Source organism: Pteropus medius, unplaced genomic scaffold (genome assembly GCF_902729225.1).
Source record: "Pteropus medius unplaced genomic scaffold, Ma_sr-lr_union100, whole genome shotgun sequence".
Taxonomy (NCBI): domain Eukaryota; kingdom Metazoa; phylum Chordata; class Mammalia; order Chiroptera; family Pteropodidae; genus Pteropus; species Pteropus medius.
Window position 1 is genome coordinate 10362855 of NW_024346667.1, and position 24649 is coordinate 10387503.

General features: G+C 34.7%; 1 protein-coding gene across 8 annotated transcripts in view; it reads left to right on the plus strand.

Moving 5' to 3' along the window:
- The window catches only part of SLC10A7 (solute carrier family 10 member 7), a 198981-nt gene that overhangs the window by 28745 nt on the left and 145587 nt on the right, over positions 1-24649 (plus strand). The window contains exon 5 of one of the 8 annotated variants that reach the window (XM_039876016.1): positions 6932-6988. The exons of the other annotated variants lie outside the window; for them this stretch is intronic. Within the exon in view, the coding sequence (XP_039731950.1) occupies positions 6932-6967 (36 nt within the window). The 3' untranslated portion in view covers positions 6968-6988. Of the gene's footprint in view, positions 1-6931; positions 6989-24649 lie in introns of those variants that run through there. 8 annotated transcript variants of the gene reach the window in all.

The window sequence follows — 24649 nt, forward strand, 5'->3', positions numbered from 1 at the left end:
ACAGCCATTTACATGGTGGCAACCTACAAAATGGCTGACATAATGCCTGGAAGGAAATAAAAGACTTTTATATGGTTGATTTGGCCTGGAAGGAAACAAAGGACTTCTATAAATTTGAGCTTGCATTTTCAAACCTAATAAGTGATGAAAAACATACACAGACATTTTAGTAGCTAAATGGGACCTTTAGTCTGTTTTCTTTTTACTTTAATTATGGATGATCTTAAACTCTCTAACCAAGTAAATATCTCATGTAGGAAAAATTATTTTGACATTAGAAGACATTAGTAGATACTTGATTCTTTTGAATGAATAATGAGGTAAACTTTCTTTTCCTTATTTAAAATAAATAATGATTTCTCTTTGGAAGTTTCAGTATATATAGAATTAAAATGTATATGAAACTACTTCTTTAGGTCATCTATTGTGATAAATACATCTTAAATTAATTTACGTAGCTCATGAAACGCTTTTACCTGTATTTTCTCTTTTTAACGTCCCAACGATGATGTGAAGTAGATAGGACTGGTATTTTATATTCCTGATTTTTGTAGTTGTTGGTTCTTGGAAGTGATAGGCTTTCAGGTTCTTTCCCAGTGGTTAGGGCATTTTTTTGAGAGGCCTCCCCAGTGGGGTTAAGATAACAAACTGGTTGGAATATCCAAGAGAATGGGTCTGATGGAAGGGGTGCTGCTCTCAAACCCTGTCCCAGTGGCCTGGTCAATGCAACATACTTACCTGCATGTGGGAGCAAGGAGTGCAGGCTGGTCGAGGAAGCCATACATTGTGGCTGACAATTTGGCTGTAAATGTTGCTTCCTTACATTGAGTTGGTGACAGAATTATAACTTTGCTGTGCCCCATAGATGTAAAATATGAATGGAATGACCAAACGCTTAGGTTGTGTGGGCGGGTCAAGGGCTCAGGTATGCCAAGCCTGTGTGTCATATATCACGGCAGTTGTAGCATTAAAAGAAAAGATCAGCATTGCCCTAGCCACTGGACATTCTCCATATCCATCTGAGCAACTTTCATTCCCTTCAGGATGAGAAAGTGAAAGCAAAGTTGAGGTTTCCTACTACACCTCAAAAATGAGGGACCTTTTGTCTTGAATTTGTTTTGGTACCATAGATCCGAACTCTACCACCAAGAAGCCAGTCCCACCCAGGAACACAGCAGCAAATACATCCCTTTCAGGCAGATGTTATTTTGGTATCTGAAGCTGTGAGACACCATGCTTTCTCTTTAAATGTCACTTGCTTAAAGAGAAAAAATTAACTTCAATGTTAGAAACCCTATTAGTATATATCAACTTTCCTCCATATATATATATATATATATATATATATATATATATATATATATATATATATATATGTATACACACCATTGATTAAGTTATATAAAATAGTTCCTGGCAATAGATATATGTTGTTTACTGTTATGATTCAATTAATGTATGTGAACATGCTTCGCAAATTATACAACATTATACAATTATGTTATTGCTATTAGACAACTGGCTTTTAAAAAATTTGTGGTTGGAAGGTTTGTTGAATATAGGTAATTGTTGATAATTTAATCATTGTTCTCTAGGCAGCTTGTTTGAATGACCTACAGTTTCTAGTTAAATATTGAATTGTCTTGCTGAATATGGTGTTACTACTTTTGGGGTTAAGAGTTAAATGTGATCTTTTCCACCTTGGTTTAGAACACCACAGTTTCCTCATGATACCTGAAAAAACATTTTCTCTCTTCCTTGCCTAAGTTGCTTCACACATTTCCTTCGCCTCATAAGGCTGGGAAGAGAGAATACTCGATTTTTTAAAGCTTTATTTTTTATCTTTGTATTTTTAAAATTGATGCCTTTATTTTTGGAGCGTCTCTTTTTCTCTTTCTTGTCCTTCTCTTCTTTTTCCTCCATCATCATCCCTCCCTCGCTCTTCTGATGAATTTTAGTTCTTCCATGAACCAGGTCTTAACCAAGCTTGACTCTTTAGTAGGTCCCTGCACGATCCTCTGGACCTCATTGTTGTCAGTGTCCTCACCATCATCTCGTCATTGTGTAGTCTTTTCCTCTGGGCATAGCTTTTCTCAGCCCACAGTGGGCCATCCTCTTAGGTTTCCAAATCCTGCACCTGGCCTTACAATGACAAAAGTGTGTGTGTTCCTGGCACTGTGTCCTCTTCCAGAGAAGTCAGTGTGGTCAGTCTGCTCCGACAGTAATCGTCTCTGGAGGTCTCTGGGACAGAGGCTTACCCTCGAGCCAGCTCTGAGGCATTCTGCCCTCAGCGCCAAGGTGTTAGGAAGCTTCTCCTGAATGTGTTATCCTCTCTTGCTCTGACCGCGGGCCCATGCTGCTGCTGTCATACGCCTTTGGGACTTTTAGGTGGTTACCTACTCTTTAAAGTGCTGCTTCCAAAGTCTCTTCAAAATGAATCTCTGCAGCTTTATGTGAATGTTGGAAATTGCAGGAGTCAAGGTGATGATGGCCAGCTGAGGGGAACCTGGGCTGTAACCGTAACTCTGAGAATCAAATCATATAATCTCCTTAAATGTCTTTCTGCATGAGTCTGGTCTGGGTGACAGGCCTTACAGAGAATTGGTTTGGTTCACTTCTTTGCTTCTTTTTTCCTACAGGTTTTTTTTTTTTTTACCCCCCGCAGCAAGGAATGGGGGTTGGGTCGTAGAAAATTATTAACTTCAGTCCAAACCTCAAGTCTTGCTCTGTTCTCTGCATTGACTCAGTCTAAGCCAACATAGAATATTAACTTGTTGGGAGGGTCTGCCTGATTATTTAGTAAGTGATCATTTCATACTTAAGGAAATAATAGAAATTCACTGCGTTTCAAGGAAATGAATTGATTCCCTGTGTATGTCTCTTTAATTGGGTATTATTTTTCCAAATTGACTCAATTTTAAATTTCCTACTTTTTTCATAGTGATGTATTGATAACTCTCACTCTTTTATCTGAATTATATGAATTAGATACTACTAATAGTAATGACTTTGTTTTCCCTTCTTAAAAACTCATTTATTTACTTGCAATAGTAATTGCATTTAAATATATCCTGGTTAATATATGTGTCAGACACCTCTGGTTGCTTTCTAATATCCATTCCCTCTTCATCTTTGAAACAGATCCCCAACTTTCAGCTAGGCACACAGCTACCAAGCTAACCATTGCGTTTACTAGACTTCCTGGTGTTCTAGTGGCCATATTCTGGACAGCAAAATAAATGGAAGTATTGTATATTACATCCAAGACATCTCCTTAGAAGTGGGTGGCACAGCCATCATCTTTCCTTCCTCTGTCTGCTTACTGGAATGTTATTTGATGGCTAGAGCTCGAGGAGCAATCTTAGGCCATGAGACAGCCTGCTAATGAGAGTGGAACAGCAAGAATAGGCCTCTGGGTCCTTTTGACTCTGGAGCAGCCTTGCCAGCCCTGGGTTGTCTACCTGTGGGCTTCTTCATGTAAAAGAGAAGTGGATACCTCTCTTGCATAAGCTGTTATAATTTGGCATATTTTCTTTTGTGTGCAGCCAAATTTAATCACAATTAATATAAAATATATGAGTATAATTCTCAAATAATAGAATATAATAAAATATACTTAACACTGGAACTACACTGAATATAATTCAAAATAATATGGTATTTAGAAGACGCCTGAAGAGATGAATTAATTCCTGGGTTCATTTATAACTTAATAGTGTGTAGTAGTCTAAAACATCTAACTGGTTGTTTTTAATTTTCTACCTCTTTTGATTCTTTTGGAAAAGCAGATTAATAGTGAGTAGTTTTGTTACTCTGCAGCAGTATTCCTAATTAAGTACAAAGCTCTAGACATCTAGGGGGATTTTTGGAAACATTCTTTCTGGAATCCATTTTGCTAATGTGTTCTGGGATTGATTTTGTGCACTTTTTTTTTTCATTTCTTGAATGATGATGATAGGAATATAAATTTAAGTGTGGTTGGTGATACTTTTTTCATAAACTTTATGCATCTTTAGTCAAGGAGGGACATTTTAAAAAATCTCTGAATTTCATTATCTTTGAGTTTTCATAATATTGTTTCTAATATAATTTTAAAAAAAATAGTAAATATATATAACATAAAATTTACCATTTAAACTATTTTGTAGTGTACAATTCAGTGGCATTAAATATATCACATTGTTGTGTAATCATCACCAGAACTTTTTCATCTTTTCAAAGTAAAACTCCATACCCATTAAACAGTAATTCCCCATTCTTCCCTCCCCTCAGCCCCTGGGGACCAATTTTCTCATTTTCTGTCTCTATGAATTTGACTGCTCTAGAAACCTCATATAAGTAGAATCATATGATATTCGTCTTTTTGTGACTGGCTTATTTCACTGTAACATAATTCTTTTGCTTTACTTGAGAAATTACTTAATTATAAGTGAATTATTATTGCCTAAGATTGTCTTTCTTACATTTATCTTCTGACAATTTCCATCTGTAGTGGAAATTATAATGGATGTTAACAGTGTTATGATAAAATAAGTTATTGGAATCATTAACTTATGAAGTACAGTATAAGGTAGAAGTCACAATATAGTTATGTGTTTTTAACATTATAAAGATAATTGAAATGTAAAACAAGGACTTTCTTTTAACAGTAGGTATGAGACAAATGAATTAGGTATTTTAGCAATCTGCTGAATTTTCTATCACTCTGTATAAGAACATGAGTGTTATATTCTAGTGTAACATTTGATTTAATATATTATCTGATGTATTGGAAGAAGATAAAGTGTGACTTTAGGATATAATGTTAAAGTTCACAGATTAGGCAGTTATCCCACTTGGCTTATATTTTATTTGTGTAACAAATGGTAAATTATTTTTTTCTTTCTCAGAATGTCTAGATTTTGGAGATTGAACAATAACCCCTAAAAAGATATTAAGAAGTTGATGATAATTTGTTACTTTGGGAAAAATATCGGTGATCTTTGTCGCTTCAAAAATAACATTTTTTTCCTGAACCTGTTCGTTTTAAAGCTTTATGCGACTTCTTGCTCCCACTTACTTTGTTTCCTCAGAGGCACGTTATAGAAGTACGCGTTAGTAAAACTTTTCTGGTAAATTATTAGCTGAGATTCTTTCAAAAAGTCTCAGTTAAAAGAAGAAGCAGGATAGGGAGCGGGCGTAATGAGAGGCATGCAACTGTATTTGCAAATCTGAGACATTATACCACAATTTTAGTGTAACCTTTCAGCTGACAATTAAAATCTTTGTTTTATCAGCCATCACCCAACCCTAACAGATGGGTGAAGAATTAATCTGATTTGTATTTTTCCCTACAACTTTCTCCTACACATTGTTATATTCTATGATCAACATTCAGTGAGTTCTTAAAGATGATCGATGGCCTTAAAGATTTAATGTATACATTCCATTTAAATGATGCCAGAATAAAACCACAGAGCAGAAGAGCTCCTAAGACCCCTATAGAAATTTGAAGACAATTTTGATACTCTCGTCCACTGGAAAAGAAATCTGCTCATACTGTAATGTTTTTTCCCTTGCCAGGACCCTCCTTTCCTGGTGTCATTTCTTGAGCTCTCCTGGGAGGAGATTAGTCTAAAACAACAAAGTAGCCAGATGTCTAGTTCTGAAAGAGTCCCAGAGGCTAGGCGACGGTAGGCAACAGAAACCGCGTGGGGCTGAAGATCAAAGATACCTGAGAATTACTTATGGGCACATAGTATGTGTCATTCCCATTATTAAAGTCGGAGAGAATTTGTTTCTCTAATTAACCCTTTTGTTGGAGTAACCTTAAATTTTAGCGAGTATATTTCTTTTTGATATGTTTTCTTTTCTGTGGTTTTGAGACATGCACATACCACAAAAGAAAAGTGAAAAGGAACTCATGTGCCTGACTGAAATCTCTAGGCTGTTTTTCGTATCCCAAATAGATGTGCTATCCAGTGTGTAATCCATTATCATGAAATAAGTGGGCATTAGGCCCTAAGTTAAAATTATAAATTAATAGTCAGAAACTACATGATGTATATGTATGCAGAGCTGTTCTTAAAACCTCAATCCCTACTTTTCAAGTAGTATTAATTCAACTTTTAACTGTTGTAGAGTGGAGGTTTTTAGATTACAGGTTTCTGGTCTTAAAATGAATTCAGAATAAATCCCAGTTGTGGGAAATCTGTACCTTATTAATAGTTGGCTTCTTTCTTTTCACATTGGTATTATAATGAAATGCTAATTAAAAATTCTTGCTGTCCTTTACCTGTTTGCTTTATAGGTCCAGTTTTACATTGTTTACACATATAAAAATTTGGAAAATATGAATACATGTGCTACTTTGAGTTAGTCTTAATCCAAAGCCTCTAAAAGCGTTTAGCTGCATTTATTCCAAGGGATGGGTAAAAATCTGATTATAACTTTTGATGTCTTAGGCTCTAGATAGGAGTATCAAAGGAGAGAACAAAAGATTCTGGTTTGGCCTTGCCACTTGTTTTCGTTTCTGTTCAATGTTGTCATGTAACAACAACACTGTGTACAAGCCTCATTCCTGCTTTCTTTGAGATATAATCATAAACTATTGTTATCAAGAGCATGATCGGCCAGCTTTGTTTGGTGCTTTTAAGAGCTACGACACATTCTTTAACATCTGGGAATATAAACTTGGCATAAAAGCTGTAAAAATGTCTTTAAACCTCCTGGAGATTTGTGTTAGCAAGAGAGTGCAGAGATTTCATATTCTTTGTGTAGCGGTCAAGGCTTCTTTTAACTCCATGAGGAAAACGAAGCTCCTTGGAGCAGTTTATAAGGATTAATTGATTTATCGCTTTGTTTCTAGATTTCAGAACTGAAGCAAGAATCAGATTCACTTCTTGCACAAAGACTGGAGAGGCAAATGTGTTGTGTTTTTTTTTTTTTCCAGAGCATTATTTGTTGTTACTTCAGTGACAAAGGGTGATGACAAAGGGTGATCTGTGTTTTCACTCTTTATACCTGTGTTTCTATTACTGGCCACCCCATCGTGAACAATACTATTTGCTGTCACCAGAGTCTGCTTATCTGTTTCTTACCTTGAAATGCAAGTTGAGTAAGTTATGACCACTATGCCATAAATATTTGTAAGTCCCAGTTAATGGCTTACTTTAAACAAGTTGTATTTAAAGTAAAAAAATTGCCTGCCAGTGCCACAATATTATTGTTAATTTTTTGGAGTTGACTATACAGCAAGACTTGATCTGAAGGAATGAGGGTCCTGGTTCCAGGACTAAGGTCCAAGGGTAGAAGAAGCATTCTGCTCTGTCATGGTTCAGGGGGCTGACCTTGTTCCCCTTGCACCAAACTCCTCTGTGCCTCCTCTTTCTCCCTTGACCCCAAGACACACACACTCATGCACACACACACACATGCACACACACATACACACACACATACGCGTGCAATTAAAATAGAGATTTGCTAAGGAGAAGACCAAAAGGTAACTCTTCTTTTTATCTTACAGAAGTTTCCAGTGTTGCTGGCCACTAACCTGTTAATGTGTTCATACTGGGTTGCTTCACTGGCTATTGGCTCTCTCTCCCAGCGACCCTTCCCCTCTCCTCTCCCTTCTTCCCACCTCCGATTTACTGCGTGTCTCAATCTTTGTGGGACATCTCTCCCACAATACACAGGGAGGTGTTTAATTATACTTTTTTAAAAAATAGGTATTATCAAATTTAAGGAGGTGAAGAGTGTTGGTTTTCTAGTTCCTGCGTTTTATTCATTCACCCTGTCTTTCTTAGGCATAGATTTCTTTTTATTTTATCTCTTCCTCTACCCTGTCATGTTGTGTTTCTCTTTCTTTTTTTTTTTTTCATCTTTTAGTTCTTAATTCTGTTTCAGCATTCTTTCTATAGCTTTCCAGAACAGATTTGGATTTGAATTAAGGGCTAAGTTGTAACAGCAGGCAATTAAGATCTTTTTAAAATTCTTTTGATAACAATGCATAATGATTTAGTACTTGAGTAAGTATTGAGGTAGTAATTAATAAACTTTTTGTGATAGAATTATATGCTAAATAAAAATGCTTGCAATATAAATCGAGTTGGTTTTGTTAGAATGTGACAATTCCATATGTATTTTAATTTCTCTTAATTTTAAAATATATTTTAAAATGTTTGAGGTTAAGTGTGCAATCTTTAACTTTAAAAAAAAATCTGTGATGGTCTGAAAGATCTTAAGATTTATTTATTTTTTTTACTTGTTTGATAAATTTATTTAGTTTAAATTTCTATTTATCCTCACCTGAGGTTTGGAGTAATAGTCTTGTTGGAACATGTTACCATTTAAAATGGTGGTCTTTGACTCTTAGTCACCTGAGAGGCTGAGGTTGCAAAGTGATAGGATTAGATCTGAGCAGATGGGAGGGTCCTTTCTCCAGTGGCGAATATGGGGTAGCATGCTGGTGGAGAGGGCAGTCCTGGAAGGAAAGTTATGTTTTGAGTATAAAAATGATCAGTTCTTGAATCCTTGTGACTTCTATTGATTGCTAAAATAAAGAGCAACATTTTAAAAAGAAGTCATAGAAAATTAGGTATTGTCCTCAGTCGTGTCCAATATGAGCAGTTGACAGAAAGAGTGGAGTATTTTTCCTTTTTCAAGTCAGATTTACATGATTAAATATGAAATAAAGCTACAGCTGATAGATAATCAGATACCTAAAAATAATGTTTGGGAAACTGGGTTTCCTGAAGATATGAAGCTTAGTTATTTTTGCCTGAGGATTTTGCCTGGGGAAAAATGTACGTGCCTCAACAGCTGAAGGGCTATTCAGGAAGAAACAAAGTAAAATGGCATCTATTTTAACGTGTAATTTCGATATTTCATACTTAATCTCATCTTTGGCAGAAATGTCAAAATATACTCGCAGCAAACCATTTCAGAAGCCATATCACGCTACCAAATTGAACTGGGTACACAAAGTTCTTCAGAAACAAATCATTTTCCATGGGGAGAAGACGGTCCTTTCTCGGTAATTCTCTGAAGGAAAGGAAATTTTCTGGTAGAATCTAAATGAAGATGTGGTGTATTTCAAATACAGGAAAATACAGCCTAAGAAACTGCTGCAGGGAAAGGATGAGGCAGCTTTGAAAATCGGTGTATCACACTTAAGCACAAGTATGGTTTCTGTCACGTCATTTTCTATTTCTATTTATTCCCATTTAAATGTGAAACACCACTTTTCTTCATTTATGTTTCACTTTTTCAAAATTTTAACTTCATCCAAAATTGAATTGCTCATGCTAGAAATGATATTACAGTTCTGTCCCTTATTTTCTTCTCTACCATCCTTTAGAGATAGAATTTTTCTAGCTGCGTAAGTTGCTATTTAAGTTAAAATCTAGTTCTTACTAATGGAATAGCTAGATTTCTATTTTATATAAATGCTTTTCTTTTGTTTACTCCAGAGTGGAAGCATACCCCTTGAAGGAATTAGAATGGTAAAGTCTACCATTTATCTTGTCAACATATGGCTGTTGTTTATTGTTTTTTAATCAAAAGTCAAGTTTCTGTATTTAATGACTTAGAAGATTCATTACATTTTGTCAAATTTATGAAGAATTTATGAAGAATAAAGAGCCTTTGGAATCCCCAAAAGATCAAGAAGGGGATGTGTATAATTTTGCTGTTTAACACATATATAAGCATTAATATTTATTATTGAGTTTAGTATTTTATATTTACACTTCCATCAACATAGAATACAGTATATTGTTTAGAGACCATTAAATAGCTCAGGATTTACTCATAGAAGAAGAAAAAAGTTTTTTTCATTTTTATTTTTCTCTTTTATTTGAATTTTCCCCAGATTGTTTGGTAAAGAGCAAACAAATTTGTTCATAGTGAGGGCATTTACCTTATATAAAATCCTGTCTGCTGTGTACGGATGGAAGTAAGCCCAACAACTGACAAGTTACTGATTGGTCACCATCATCTATTAATATAATATACAAACTATTAATGCTAAAGTAACAGGTAACCTAGATAGTGAAAATCAGTGCCAAGTGCAGATGTGGCCCTTGATATTTAATTTTTACTTAATTATTAGAATGCACTTAAAGCATATCAGGTTGGTTGGCTTAAATAATAGTATTAGTTCCTAAACATTTAAAATTCATGGAAATGTTAGATAAATGCACTTTTCTTTGACTGGAGGATTCATTTTTTATTAAAATAGCCATCAAAAACAAAACAAAACAAAACAAATCAAAACCCACCCAAATACAACATTTCTAGAAGCTCATTCTTTTTTTAAAGAAATACTCGATCAGTAGAAAATGATTTCCTAGCCAAAGAGGCAGCCTCATGCTCTTTTAAATAGAATTACTTGGAATATTTCTAAAAGTACTTTGCCCCCATAAATGTCAAATTATGCACCTTCTTTGTAACCTTTATAAGGAGAAATTTCATCAGAGAATGAGACTACTGTGTTTAATTCAGTGAAGTGAATTATAATTTCAAACATCTATTTATGATGTTTTAAAGATGATCTTGTATAACATATAAATAGTATCTTTTTAGTGGAATATAGCCCTTGGCATTTTCTTATTTGATAGATATTGTGGTTTGGAAAGAAAATACCACATAGAGTAAATCAGAGACTCTAGGAACCAAGCAGTGTTAAAATAAAACATGCATTTTATACATGCAAACAGTAAAAAGCATATGAATGCGCCAGCTTTTTTGAAGTGTCTTTAATAATAATCTGAGATTTAAAACGATAATTTGGTCATATCTCTTGTGAATCTCTGCTCCTTCAGCCAATTGTGGTGACCCACACACTTTTCCATATGAGGGGATCAGTGCTCACAAAGACTTGTGCTTTGTGGGGGCCTTAGAATATGCTCGAATGGGAATTTTAAAAAACTGCATTTCAAGAACATATTGGTGTAGGGTTGTCCCCCATCTTTGTCCCCTTGAGAAAATAGTGATGGCTGCCGCTCAGGTCGTTCCTATGCCTCCGGTCCTCCATATGGATGATGAAAGAACCTTTAGATCACTGGTGATGACCAAGCAGTTAGCATTACCAACCTGGACTTTGTATTTGAAATTTGGTTTTCAGGCTGATTCCTGCCTACTGCAATGATACGGCCATTAGACAACAAGACTTTCAAAAGTTAAAAGGCAATAAGTCCGTCTCCTGGTAACGATGCTGAAATGTAGATTCAGATCGTAAATAAGGAAATGCGATGAGTACATTAAACAGACATAGAAAAATGGATTTCTGTCTTTTGTAGTGAGGTAATTGGGCACCACTGCTGGGCAGGAGCTGGTGCTATTGAGCTGGCTATAGCTGCCACAGGTTGATAGGCAGGTGATCAGGCAGCTTCCACCAGGGGCTGCACAGGAGGCCTACCTAATATGCTGTCTGCCCTAAGGGCCTATGGGAACACAGTTGGATTATTATGTTAATGCATGAGCCTGCTGCCCTCTTCCTATCCCAGCTGGGTTCCCTGTTGTTAGGAACTGCTTTGCACTGACAGTGGAGTAATATGCTTCATGATTGAAAGGGCAAAGGGGCTTGGAAGAAAAAAAAAAAGAATAGGCCTGCACAGATATGTAAATGAGGGAAGGAAATCTGTAGGATGATTTCACCCTAAGTATAGAGAGAAAGTTTATTAGAAAGTTCTTTTTCTCATAGTAGTCTGTAAAATCATTTGTTTCTTAATTACTTTCTGTGCTTGCTCTCCTTCCTGACGCTGGTGTGTAGTACATGGCAATGTTTTCCAAAGCAGGCTCTTAGCTTGATTTGTTTTCAGCTAAGATTCTCTAACACACTCGTACCCAGGTAGAGTGCTGACGGTAGTGCATTTTTTTTGCACCTTCATTGCTCTTAATGTTTGTCGCTCAGTTATTTCACTTTATTTTATAGAAAAGTTATTTTGTGTTGACATCACTTTTATTTCTCTTTGTGTTGACATCACTTTTATTTCTCTTTCTTTTTGATGAAGCTTTAGAAAATGGCATAAACCTGTCTTTTGTGAGCAGGTGGGGTTGGAGGTGATGGAATGGGCGGATGGGGTGGAAGGATGTTTGAGGGAGGCTTCTGAGTTTGGTGTGAGTGGGCATTCAAATTTCAGTAGCATTTTGTTTTCAGTTGAAGTTTTTAATGTTGTTGCCATAACATAGTGGAGAGTGTGAGCTTTGGTCTACAGGCCTGTACAATCCCTGGCTTTACTAATTACTGGACATCTAATTTTAGATAAATTACTTTACCACTCATTCACCTCACCTGTGAAATGGGTGTAATATGAATTTTAAGTGAGAAGATAATGAATAAAAATCACATAGAATGAGTACTCATAAATGTTTGCCATAATAATGATACTTAATTATCTTTATAACAGTTATGATTTAAAGTTATTTTATTATTATTTTAATATGTAGGACTGTATGCTTTCAGTGGATCAAAGATTTTTCCTTTCCCCCCCAATTAGCTACTTTTACCTTCTCATTCAGCCTCACCAAATGGGAGTGACTATAGTTTCAACCAGAATTTGGGACAAAAATATTCAGATAGACATTATTTTACCTAAAGAGTTAATGCTAAAATATATTCTTAAACAAATAGTTTTATAATAAGCCATACTTCAAACTCTAAAAGAAAATTGAATAGATAATTCAGTATTCTAGACAGCTTCTGGAAATACTTTTAGTGTATGTCTAAAATTGGGAAAGTTTCCAAATATTCTCATATGTATAGCTGTTTCTAATACATTTATTTATTTAAAGTAACTTAAAATGGCAGTATATGACTAGGAACTATTTTAAATATATCTGTTGTGCTTATACTTAGTTAGCACTGCACCTATTGCACGAGATGATGTATGCGAAGGTGATGGGCGCTCAGCCCCTGGCACACATTGAGGGACTGGGAAATGCTGGTCATTGTGTTTAGTGTCCATGCACATCCCGTAGCAACAGCACAGCCTGCGTTAGTAATGCTCCGCAGATTTAAAAGGAGAACTTCAGGGAGATTTTCAAGGTCAGCAAATGCAGAAAATCTGGGTCTAGTATAGGCTCCGCAGGCTAGCTAGTAGGATGGTTACCATATAACTAGTGAAAAAGAATCCACGTGGTTCTTTATAATTATTTTAATACTCCTCAGAAAACTTTGTTAAAGTTTAAGGTAGATACCTGTGTTATATTAGAAAAGAGACTCCTTTCTGGAAAGGTAATTGAGCATTTGACTTTACTCATACAGAGTAAAGGGAGAAGGAACCATTTCTATCTAAGCAATCTTTCTCTGTGGTTATAGCAAAAATTTTTTATAACCCATCTTCATATTACACAGTTAGTTATATGTATGAGGTGTGTGCATATGTGTTTGGAATGTAGATATGTGCATATGTGTACATGAATACACATGTGGGTACGTGAATATATACATATGTATGCATATCTATAGCTATATATAATATATGTACCTACATCACAGCATCTAACATATAGGTGAAAAAGCTCATTCCTTAAAAATGGCATTTTAAAGAATGTATTAAGTTTTAACAATAGTTGTTAAGTTGTTAGGACTTTGAAGAAAATACTTCAATGGAAGTAATAAGACCATGAGATGGGTGGAGAAATAGTCAAAGGATTATACCTTTTTTTTTGTCTTTGTCCTCCCACCAGCTAACAGTGCAGGCTGCACATGCTGCCTGTTGTCTGAACGTAGTTACACGTCTGCGCCAAACACAGCCGTTGTACACAGAAAGAATTCCACCACGGCATAAATAATAAACTCTGTTTTAAAGGAAGTCTGCCTTGACAAAAATCTGTGTAGTTGATTTGGTTTAAATAAATGTTTGTCCATTGCTTGGTTTTCTTTAAAGTAGCTTTGGATTTGACATATCCTATACTCCCTTGTAAACTGAAATATTTTCCAAGACAGGGGTCACATCCTACCTTAAAAAAAGAAAAATCCCTGTTCCTTATACACAGTAGGAATTCATCAAATGCTTGTTGACTGAATAGTTGGGTTGATTTTGATGATAATGCTCAGATTTAAGTCCATGGATCCTAGTGTTCCTTGTTTTCTCTTATCTTTGCTTAGTTCTGTTCTCAAAGAAGCATTATCTACCAGCCCTTTGGCAGCTTTGTGAAGCTGCTGAGTTAAATTCCAACTTCTCCGACACGGGTGGGAACTTCTGACTACCTTCCTTCCTGCACCAACCATTTACACTTCTTTGCGTGCTACCCACATTGTTATTTCATCAGAGGCAGGAGAAAGACCAGAAGTGGAGAAATGATGACTGGATTGAGATACGCTTCACAGGAAAGATGCAAAGATTCTGCTAGAGCAGTTGGTTTCTGCCTGCATAGAAGCCATTAGCTTCTCCAGTGTCTGTGCTGTCCCTCTGGTTGTGTTCCCACTCAGCCTTTGCTTTTCGGGTGACATTAGGAGTACCCCGAATGGTTGTCTTATGTCAAACCCCAATGCTATTTAGAATTGTTAGGGCTCACTCCTCCGTAGAGCTTTGTTCCACGTTCTTCCCAAGACTTCTTTCAGGTTTTCCCCCCAAAAGTAATAAAGAAAATTTTTTGTTGTTGAATGTTTTTCTAGGTCTCACAAATCTCTAAACTTTAACAAGGAATTCTGCATAACGGGTTGATTCTAAAATCACAGTGAGTTATAGTGTAAGAAATAAGCATTGCATTTAAAAAAAGGCTTGCCTCACACTCTAATATCCATCCTTCCTTCTTCCCACTTTAAAATGTTTGTTCCTGTTTTTCCAAATTACCAGAAATTTTATCTCTATTTCTGGATTGCTAATTTGGCAAATCATTGAATAATGGTTCTCACCACTTAGCAACATAATATTGATGATGATATAGTTAATAATAGCTCATATTTATTAAGCAATTACTATGGTAACACTTTACATGAATTGTCTCATTTAATTGTCGTAAAATGCTTACAAGTAAATACTAATATTACATCCATTTTTGAGATGAGGAAACAGAGGCTTGAAATGGTTAAATCAAACTTGTTGGAGGTCCTCTAGCTGTGGAGCTGGATTCAGGCCTAAGTAAGCTAAGTCTAGTGCCCTCTAGTGCCTGCATATCTCATGGCTGCTTCAGGTGGTTAAATTACATACTGAAACAAAGCCCCCTTCTCCCCCATTGGCCTCCCTCCAATCTGTGGGTTGTGGCCATATCTATTGTTGTGCAGGTGGTTGTATCACATTAGTCATAAAAATGTTACATAGATCTAGGAGGATGGGTCGTGGGTAAATGAGAGAAAAACCATACTAATGAGTGTTTTTTTTTTAAACTCTACTTTTCAGAGTTGACTGGCTAGGCAGCCTAGCACCTTGGTATTATCTCATACTTATCTCAAAGGAAAAAGTAAGAGCTAATCTAACTCCTAGTAAAGCTTGGCAGCAAAAGTTGTATGAATAGTGAATAGTTAACAGGAAGCTGACAGTTGAAGAGAGTAAAAGGCAGAACTTGAATTTGCATTAACGTCCTTAAAGATAAACCCAACCTTGGAGCTAACAATCTGGTAAGTGCACAAACAAACCTACAGAGAAAAGTACCAAAAAGAATCTTGGGCATAAATAAATAAGTCAGATCTTTACTGCACGATGAAGCCTGACCTAACTGCCGATGCCAATGGAGAAGATGCTGCAGTAAACCTGGCTTTCGGCAAGCAGTTAGATTTTATATTAGGAGTCTCGAGAGCCCCCCAAATGAAATTTCCTGAGGCATTCTATCCAAGCTTGCCTCCAGAGTGAAGGTGTCTTCTGGGACCTGTTTGAGAGGATCATAGTTAAAATGGACAACTGAAAACAGGTGCTCTGTCCTAGACTTTCCTCCTAAGGTCTCACATTTAGATCCTGTCCTTCTGCAACAAGACCGTGGGTTTATGACTGTCCAGATTTCACCACTGATTCATTTCACGTATTTCTTTCAACCTCAACTTCTCTGAACCTTATTTTTCACATCTATACAATAGAATAATACTTACCTCATAGGGTTATTTTGAGGATTAATTAACGTAACGTTGATTGTCTGGCATATAGTAGGTGCTCAATAAATGTCAGTTTTTTATTTCTGCTTACGGAATCCTATTTGGAAGGAAGAGTAAAGTAAAAGAACTGAGGTCATTTCACTGTAAATTCCTGGGTCTGAAAAACAGGTTTTGTCTCTTGCTCTTCTAGAGTCTTATGCATCATCTCTCATTTAAGACCCTGTGAGCTTCTGATCTAGGGGGAAAAAATGAAATTCAGTTTGATTAATGAAACCTCTTGAAAGGCAGTTTTTAAACTGTGCTAAAGCTAGGTTAAATGGGAGCCAAGTGGGGCCATTTCCAAGGGTTTTGGAGGTGAAGCAATTTGTTTTTGTACTTGTATCAGTGCTTTTACTCTTTTTGATCTAATTTCTAGTCCCTGAGGTTCCATAATAAAGTCTTCAGTATTATACATTTTTATTTAACATCTTTTTTGGATTCTAATTTGCATTTCAGATAATATAACAAAATGTATGTGTTTCAAATATTCACTGCATAACTGTGATTAGAACATGTAATCCCTCAAAAGATGTTAATTGCAATTTAAATTCACTCTGAATTTAATTAAGTGAGTTGGGGAATAGAAAGTGGATGTAAGGAGTAGTTAAGGGAATACATTTTTTAAAAGCATCCGTATTTTTTCTAAAAAAACGTAAACCTCTTTTAACTTTAAGATTAGAAAGATAAAGGAAATACAGGAGACAAGGGGAGGAAGCAAGTTAAAGGACATATTAGAAAAATCTAAAACCATGTTCATACTTTGGATCATGAATTTAAGCTAATTGTGGTTAAAGAAGGAGGGCTGGTTGGAGTAACTTTCTCATTTATATTCTTAAAGAGTCTTTCAGTACATGTTCACTCACTTGGTGACTAATAAAGACTTCAGTTCAACTGAGATCTTTAAGAACTACCCAGAATGATTGGGAAGGAAGTGGCAACAGAGGTCTTTCAATCCAACTGTTATCTGATGCTTCAGTCTTCCTTTACAATATCCAGGCCAAGGGGGTGCTTTATGAATAATTAGATGTAATAGGCACTTTGAGCCTAGACAATTCACATTTAAGCAGTGTTTTTCTATACTATTTTTTTCCTTAAAGTTTTCTTGGAACATGTTTTAAATCAATTAGTTGTAAGATGATCTAAACACACTTTTAAATGCAAAGGTACCATTCCTATTTTTAAGCCATTTATTTTCACATGTGTCTAGAAGGAGAAAATATTTACTTCGTAAACCTGTTTTGAATGAGTCGTACTATAAATGTGGCGCACAAATCACAGCAAGAGGGAGGGAGAGAGAGAGAGAGAGTGAGAGAGAAAGAGAGAGGGAGAGAGTTTTGTTAGTTGTGATACTGGCTACCTAATATTCTGTTGGACGCTATGAACAGATAATTTTTTAAAAACCAAGTTTCAAAGTTTTTTGTAATATTCTCTTAGTAGAAGAAATATTTCATGTGAAAATTTAGGTGAGAAGCTCTATCTTTGTTTCATAAGAAATTGAGCTTCTTAAAAAAGAATCATCAATGTGACTTTATCTGTGAGAACAGAGTTCTTTGATTTTATCTGTACTATTGTAAGTAGGAGTTAAGGGAATACACGTTTATAAATGAGTAAATAATAAACTCTGTTTTAAAAGCAATAAAAATTGTTTTTACCTAAGATACTGTCTGTGGCTTTAAGTATTTAAACCTTCATCCATTTTGCTTGCAACTTAAAATCATTCCACATAAATGTCTTCATTTATTTGCAGTTTAATTTTCCCAAAATGACTACTCTGATAATGGCTGTCATGGGCTCTTTTTTAATAACATAATGTAACATTACTGTTATTCTTAATGAAATGACTTTTTTTCTTTTGGGTTACATTCACATTTATCACATAAACGTAATTTTTGGCCAATGGCATATCAAGGGAAAGGTTTACCATTCGTTCGCTGTCCTCAAGCACATTGTATTGTGGCATCTCCTAGTGACATACAACATTCCAAAACAACTTATTATAAAAGCAATGTGTATTTTTAGTGAATGATATAGAAAATATAGTTAAACAAAACAAAGAAGATGCCATAATCCCACTGGTCAGATAACCATATTGATATTTTATGTTTATCTTCTGGACTTTTTTATCTGCACGTATGTTTAATAATTTGAGATCATATATTGCATACTGTTTTATATTCCTAGTTGTGCACTTAACAATATATTGTGAACATGTCTCTGTAATGTTCTACAACATCCTTTTTAAATGCTCACTATTCTCATGTGTGGATATGCAGTGATTTATTTCAGCCCCTAGTAAGTTTTGCTATTAAAAAATAATGCTATGATAAAAATCCTTTTAGCCAAATCTTTTCTTGGAAATGTATTATTTTCTTAGATAGAATTTTAAAAGTGGAATTGCCGGGTCAGGGGGTATGTATGAACATTTTTAAGGTTGTACTGCTTACTGCAACACTTCCAGCAAGGTTAGAATGGATGTGAAAACACTTTTCCTGGAATTCTCAATCATGTGCATTATTATGATTTTTAAGAATCTTTGCTCATTTGATAGTCCTCCCCCTACATTACTTTTGTTTTCTCAGTGAAGGTTGGTCCATGTTGTAAAGATGAGGAACTCATGTAATATTTTATAAAAATGTGTATTTAATAAACATTTTAATTTCATCTCCCCTACCCCCAATTTCTGTTGCTTATATTTAGAGTAAAATCCAGAGGGCAACATTTAAAAAAATTGCTCTGTTTATTTTAATTCAACCCAAAGAAACACGCGTTGTACTTGCCAAATGTGTTGTTTAACTAGATGTTTAGCCATGTTAGAAATGGTGCCTGTAGAAGGGTCTGGGAACAATAGAGACAAGACCTTTAAGCTTTTTTTTTCTTTAATCACGTCTTAAGATCTTGGAAAATCTGAACTTATAGAAGAATGTTTGGGCCACTGTTATTACAGTGAAACCTTCCGGGGGTATCTTCTCTGGTAATTTTTTTTTTAGAGAAAGTCACTTACAGACAGAAAACGTTTGACTAGAAGAAAGCCTCAGGTTGTCAGAGTTACTTACACACCGCTGTTCAGCTGGGCCTCTTTATTAAATCATCTCTTGGCAGTCCATTAGTTGTGTGCAACAGCTATTGTATGGCCCACTAAGCTAATATACCTTCAACCACTAACAGAAGGATAACCCTAATAAAAATTTGAAGTCAATTTAGTGCTTCACTGCTTGCTGACTAGTGTTTTACATTTTAGTGCATCTGTACAATTTCCATTCCGTGTATTTTTTTTGATATTCACATATATCTTATCTACATAGTATATTAGAGTCAAATAAAGATTAACGGCCTAAAGAAGGAGAGTGTTTGGAAGCTCTTCCTTGAAATCCTGACTCAGCCGCTGCCAGAAACTATGTGATCGTGAGCAAGTCACTTTCCACGGTGAACTTCTGTCCGGTCCCTATTTGTGAAATTAGGGAATTAGGAAGATGGTTTCTAATGTGTCTTTCTGTGTTGCTCTATTATTTGTGGAAAATTTTAATTACATTCTGCCGAATCTAACACATTGAAACTTTTTTTTAACTTCAGCTATGCTTTTATAGGGAACAAAAAGAATTGCTTTGTTCTGCCCCTTATAAATATTTGAGTAACTAGAATAAAAAATAGAAAATTCACTTTAGTTAGTGATAAATGTTGCAGTAGAAAGCTCACTTAATTGTAATGGCTGTGTGTGGAGCCAATGAGTGATAGAGTAATCAGAGGGATTGTTTTATAAACTGTGTCTAACCAGTGTACTGTATACCTGAAACTAATAAAGTTAAAAAAAAAGAACACTACTTAAAGTCAGTTAACTCTAAAAACAGAATTAGCTTTTAGTAATAATTACTGAAAAATTTGTTTAATTAGTTTTTATTTTGAAAAAACAAAACTAAATTATGAAAACAAGCTTATTTTATAATTCATTTAATAAAATTTAAGTTATATTATAACTGTTCACTAATTCTTGAAGAGAATGAGGAAAGAATCTCATGTTATTTTGGAGGGCAAGGGATCATTGTAATTTTCTCAAGAAAATTGTATGATGACATAATATCACAGCCTTCCCACTTATTTGTTTTTTCAACACAATCATAAAGAAATAAATTTACAAAAAGAATTTAGACTTCATTAATTTTCACAGGTGTTCTCATTTAAAAAGAATTCTGATTATTCTCCTTTCAAGCACTTATCTTGTCAGTTATTTTTTTCTTACTACTTGTCATTGTCTTTGTTCTGATTTCATTAACTTAATGAAATCCTGCATCTTCCTTAGGACTAACACTTATATTTAGCAAGTTATTTACATTTTATTTGCTGTGTATGTTTAAAATACTATAAAATCAATGAGAGTAAACTAACTAAAGCTGAGTACAGAGGCAGGTATTATTGTGAAATCATATTTGGAGTATGAGTGTGGGAAGGGAAAATGTTTTCTTGGGAATCATTTTAGAAACGATCAGCTCATTAGTGAACCTTCTCCAGCTATAATGTCTGTTGTTTCCATGTGAAACCTGGCCTCTTCAGAGACTTGGAGAATGAGAAGTTGTACAGTTGACCCCTGAACAACGTAGGGGCTGGGGATCCGGACCCCACCCCCACTCCCTGCAGTGAGAAATCTGTGTATAACTTTTGACTCTCTCAAAACGTAACTACTGATAGCCTACTGTTGGCCAGAAGCCTCACCAATAACAAACAGTTGATTAACACATATTTTGTATGTTATGGGTATTATATACTATATTCTTACAATGAAGTCAACAAGAGAAGAAAATGTTAAGATAATCATAAGGAAGAGAAAATACATTTACAGTGTTTATTGAAAAAAAAAAATCCACTATAATCGAACCTACACAGTTCAAACCCATGTTGTTCAAGGGGTTTTATATTTGCCTTCTCATTTAATCCTCAAAAAACTTTTATGAATGGATATTGTTTATTCCCATTTAATAAAATAAAGAAACTGATGAGATTTAAAGAGTTTTCAGAGCTGAGTATGCCACCAACTTGTTTTGAAACAGCTGTTTGATTTTGTTATCAATGCTGTTTCTAGTATTTCACAGGTGCCTCTGATGATTTTAAATTAAAACAGTTTATTGGACATGAAATTTTTATCATCTTTAAATGAGTATAAAAGGAAGTTATCTTTTTTGAATGTCAGATAAGGCCATAGAGTATCCACATTATATTACTGTTGAAAATGATGACTTGAAAAGACATTTTTATAAATTATAAGCAGAGCTCTGAAGCTGAAGCTTTCATAGGTAGTAAGTAGTAATAGTAATTCTGTAGATTTGATTAATTTATGTTTTTATTAGGTAAAGTTTTATTAATATTTATTGGCATTTTCTGTGTAAGCCTCAAAACAAAGTAAATATGAAAAAGCTTAACCATACTGTCATGCAATTATATTTTTCTTTGTTCATTATTAAAATTTTATAAAATTTTATTTTATTATTTTTTTAAATTTTATATTATTATTAGTATGCAGTACATTGGTTAGACATTTATATACTTTATAAAATGATCCCCCTAATTGCTCTTTCTCTCCACTGGCTCTCCTCCTAGCCATTACTTTACTGCTGACTACATTCCCTATGGCAGCTCCCCCTCGCCATGACCATCTATCAACTACTCATTTATACTTCTTTCGCCCTTCATCCCTTTCTCCCAGCCCCCCAGCCTCCCTCCCCTCGGCTGTCACCTGATTGTCCTATACATTTGTGAGTCCGTTTTTGATTAGTTTGTTCTTTTTGTTTCTTAGATTCTGCATATAAGTGAAATCATATGGTATTTATCTTTCTCTGACTTACTCAGCATAACCTCTAGGTCCATTCATGTTGTTGCAAATGGTAAGATTTCATTTTTTTAATGGCTGAGTAATATTCCAATGTATATATGAACCATAACTTCTTTATCCAATTGTCAGTTGATGAGCATTTACGCTGCTTCCATATCTTGGCTATTGTGAATAGAGCTGCTGTGAACATAGGGATGCATCGATCTTTACAAATTATTGTTTTAGTTTTCTTTGGATAAATACCCAGACGTACAATTGCTGGGTCAAAAGGTAGATCCATTTTACATTTTTTGAGAAACCTCCAGATTGTTTTCCATAGCGGCTGTACCGATTTGCAATCCCACCAACAGTGTATGAGAGTTCCCTTTCCTCCACATCCTCACCAACACTTGTCGTTCTTTGCTTTATTGATGATAGCCATTCTGACAGGTGCGAGAACTCATACAGCTCAACAACAAAAAAAACCCCAAACAATCCAATGGAAAAATGGGCAGAAGACCTGAACAGATATTTCTCCAAAGAGGAAATAACAGATGGCCAATGGACATATGAAAAGGTGCTCAAGGTCACTGATCATCAGAGAAATGCAAATTAAAACCAGAATGAGATATAACCTCACACCTGTCAGAATGGCTATCATCAATAAATCAAAAATTTTATAAATTTTAAAAGTTAGGTTAATGGATGCAAAATTTACAGATAGTAAAATTCACCCTTTTAAAGTATATAGTTTTGGAAAATATATAAAGTATGCAAACACCACCATAATCAAAATATAGAACATTGCTTTCATGCCTCTTTTCCCTCCGCCTACCTGCACTCCCTGATAGCTAGTGATCAGAATCTGTATAGTTTTGCCTTTTCCAGAATATTTTATCAGTTGAATCATATAGTACATAAGCTTTTGTGTCTGGCTACGCTTACTTAGCATAATGCTTTTGAGAGTCATCCATATTATTGAACCTATCAGTAGTTCATTCCTTTTAATTGCTGAATAGTATTCCATTGTATGGGTGTATCACAAAGCATTTATCCATTCATCAGTTGAAGGACATTTGGGTAGTTTCCAGTTTGGGGCTGTTTCAAATAAAGCTGCTCTGAGCATTTGAGTACAAGTCTTTGTGTGAATGTATCTGTCCTTTGAGTAAATACCCAGTGTTGGGGGATGGTTGGGTCACATGGTAAGTCTATGTATAACTTTAAAAGAAAAAACTGCTAAGCTATTTTTCCACATTGGCTGTATCATTTTGTATCCATTCTAGCAATATATGAGAGTTCTGTTTGGTCCACATCCACACCAGCACTGAACTGTTAGCTTCTTTTAAAGTTTTAGCAGGTCCATAGTTGTTTCTCAGATTTTAATGCGTTTCTCTAACAACTAATGGTGTTGATTTGCCATCCATATCTGTTCTTTAGTGGTGCCTGTTCAAATCTTTAGTCTACTTTTTAGTTTAATTGTCTTACTATTTAGTTGTAAGAACTTTTTAAAATATATTCTCTATAGAAGTTCTTTATTAGATATGGTTTGCAAATACCTTCTCCCAGTTTGTGGCTTGTTTTTTCATTTTCTTAATAATGTTTTTGAAGGAAAGAAGTTTTAAATTATGTTGAAATCCAATTTGTCATTTTTTTTAGTTATGATTTTTGAATCCTATCTGAGAAATGTCGCCCTAACCCAAGTTACGATTTTCTTTATATTATCTTCTAGAAGTTTTATAGATTTAGCTTTTACATTTAGGTCTGATTCATTCCAACTTATGTTTTGTATATGATGTGAGGTAAGGGTCCAGGTTCTAGTTTTTTTTAATTGCATATAGATAGCATTTACCACTTAAAAAGATAATCCTTTTTCCATTGAGTTACTGTAACACTTGGCACAAATCAATTTACCATATATATATAAACCCATTTCTGGACTTTCTATTCTGTTTCATTGATCTATATATCTCTCTTTAAGCAAATAGAACACTGTCTTGATTAGAGTAGCTTTATATCAAGTGTTGAAAATAAGTAGTAATTCTTAAGTTTGAGTCTTCCAGCTTTTTTTTTTTTAAGAAAAAGATTTCCAAATAAATTTTAGTCATCTTGCCATTTTCTATGAAAAAGCCTGCAGAGATTTTGATTGGGATTACATTAAATTTATAGATCAATCTGGAGAGATTTGACATCTTCATACTGTAGGATTCTAATTTATATATCTCTAGTTATTTAGGACTTTAAATTATTCTTTCAAATATTTCATGTTTTTGATATGCTGTTATAAATGGTATTTTTATTAATTTCAATTTCAAGTTTTTCCTTGCTCGTATATGTAAATGCATTGATTTTTTTATGCATAGATCTTATATTCTTCAACATTACTAAACTCATTATTTCTTGTAGTTTTGAGGGGAGAGTGGAAGAGTTTCTAAAATCATATAATTTGTGAATAAACAGGTTTATTTCTTCTTTGTCAGCATGTATGCCTTTTTCTTTTTCTTGCATTATTGCATGGCTAGGACTTTTAGGCCAATGTTGGATAGAAGTAGTAGTAAGAATAGACATTCTTACCTTGTTCCTGATTTTAGGGGGAAAGCACTCAGTCTTCCCCCACTAAGTATGATGTAATCTGTTCAGTTTTGATAAAGATACTCATTATCAGATGGAGAGAATTCTTATCAATTCTAGTTTTCTGAGAGTTTTTATTATGAATACATGTGGAATTTTGGCAAATACTTTTTCTCTACCCATTGAAATGATTATTTTTTTTAAAAAAACAACGTTTTACTAATTGTTTT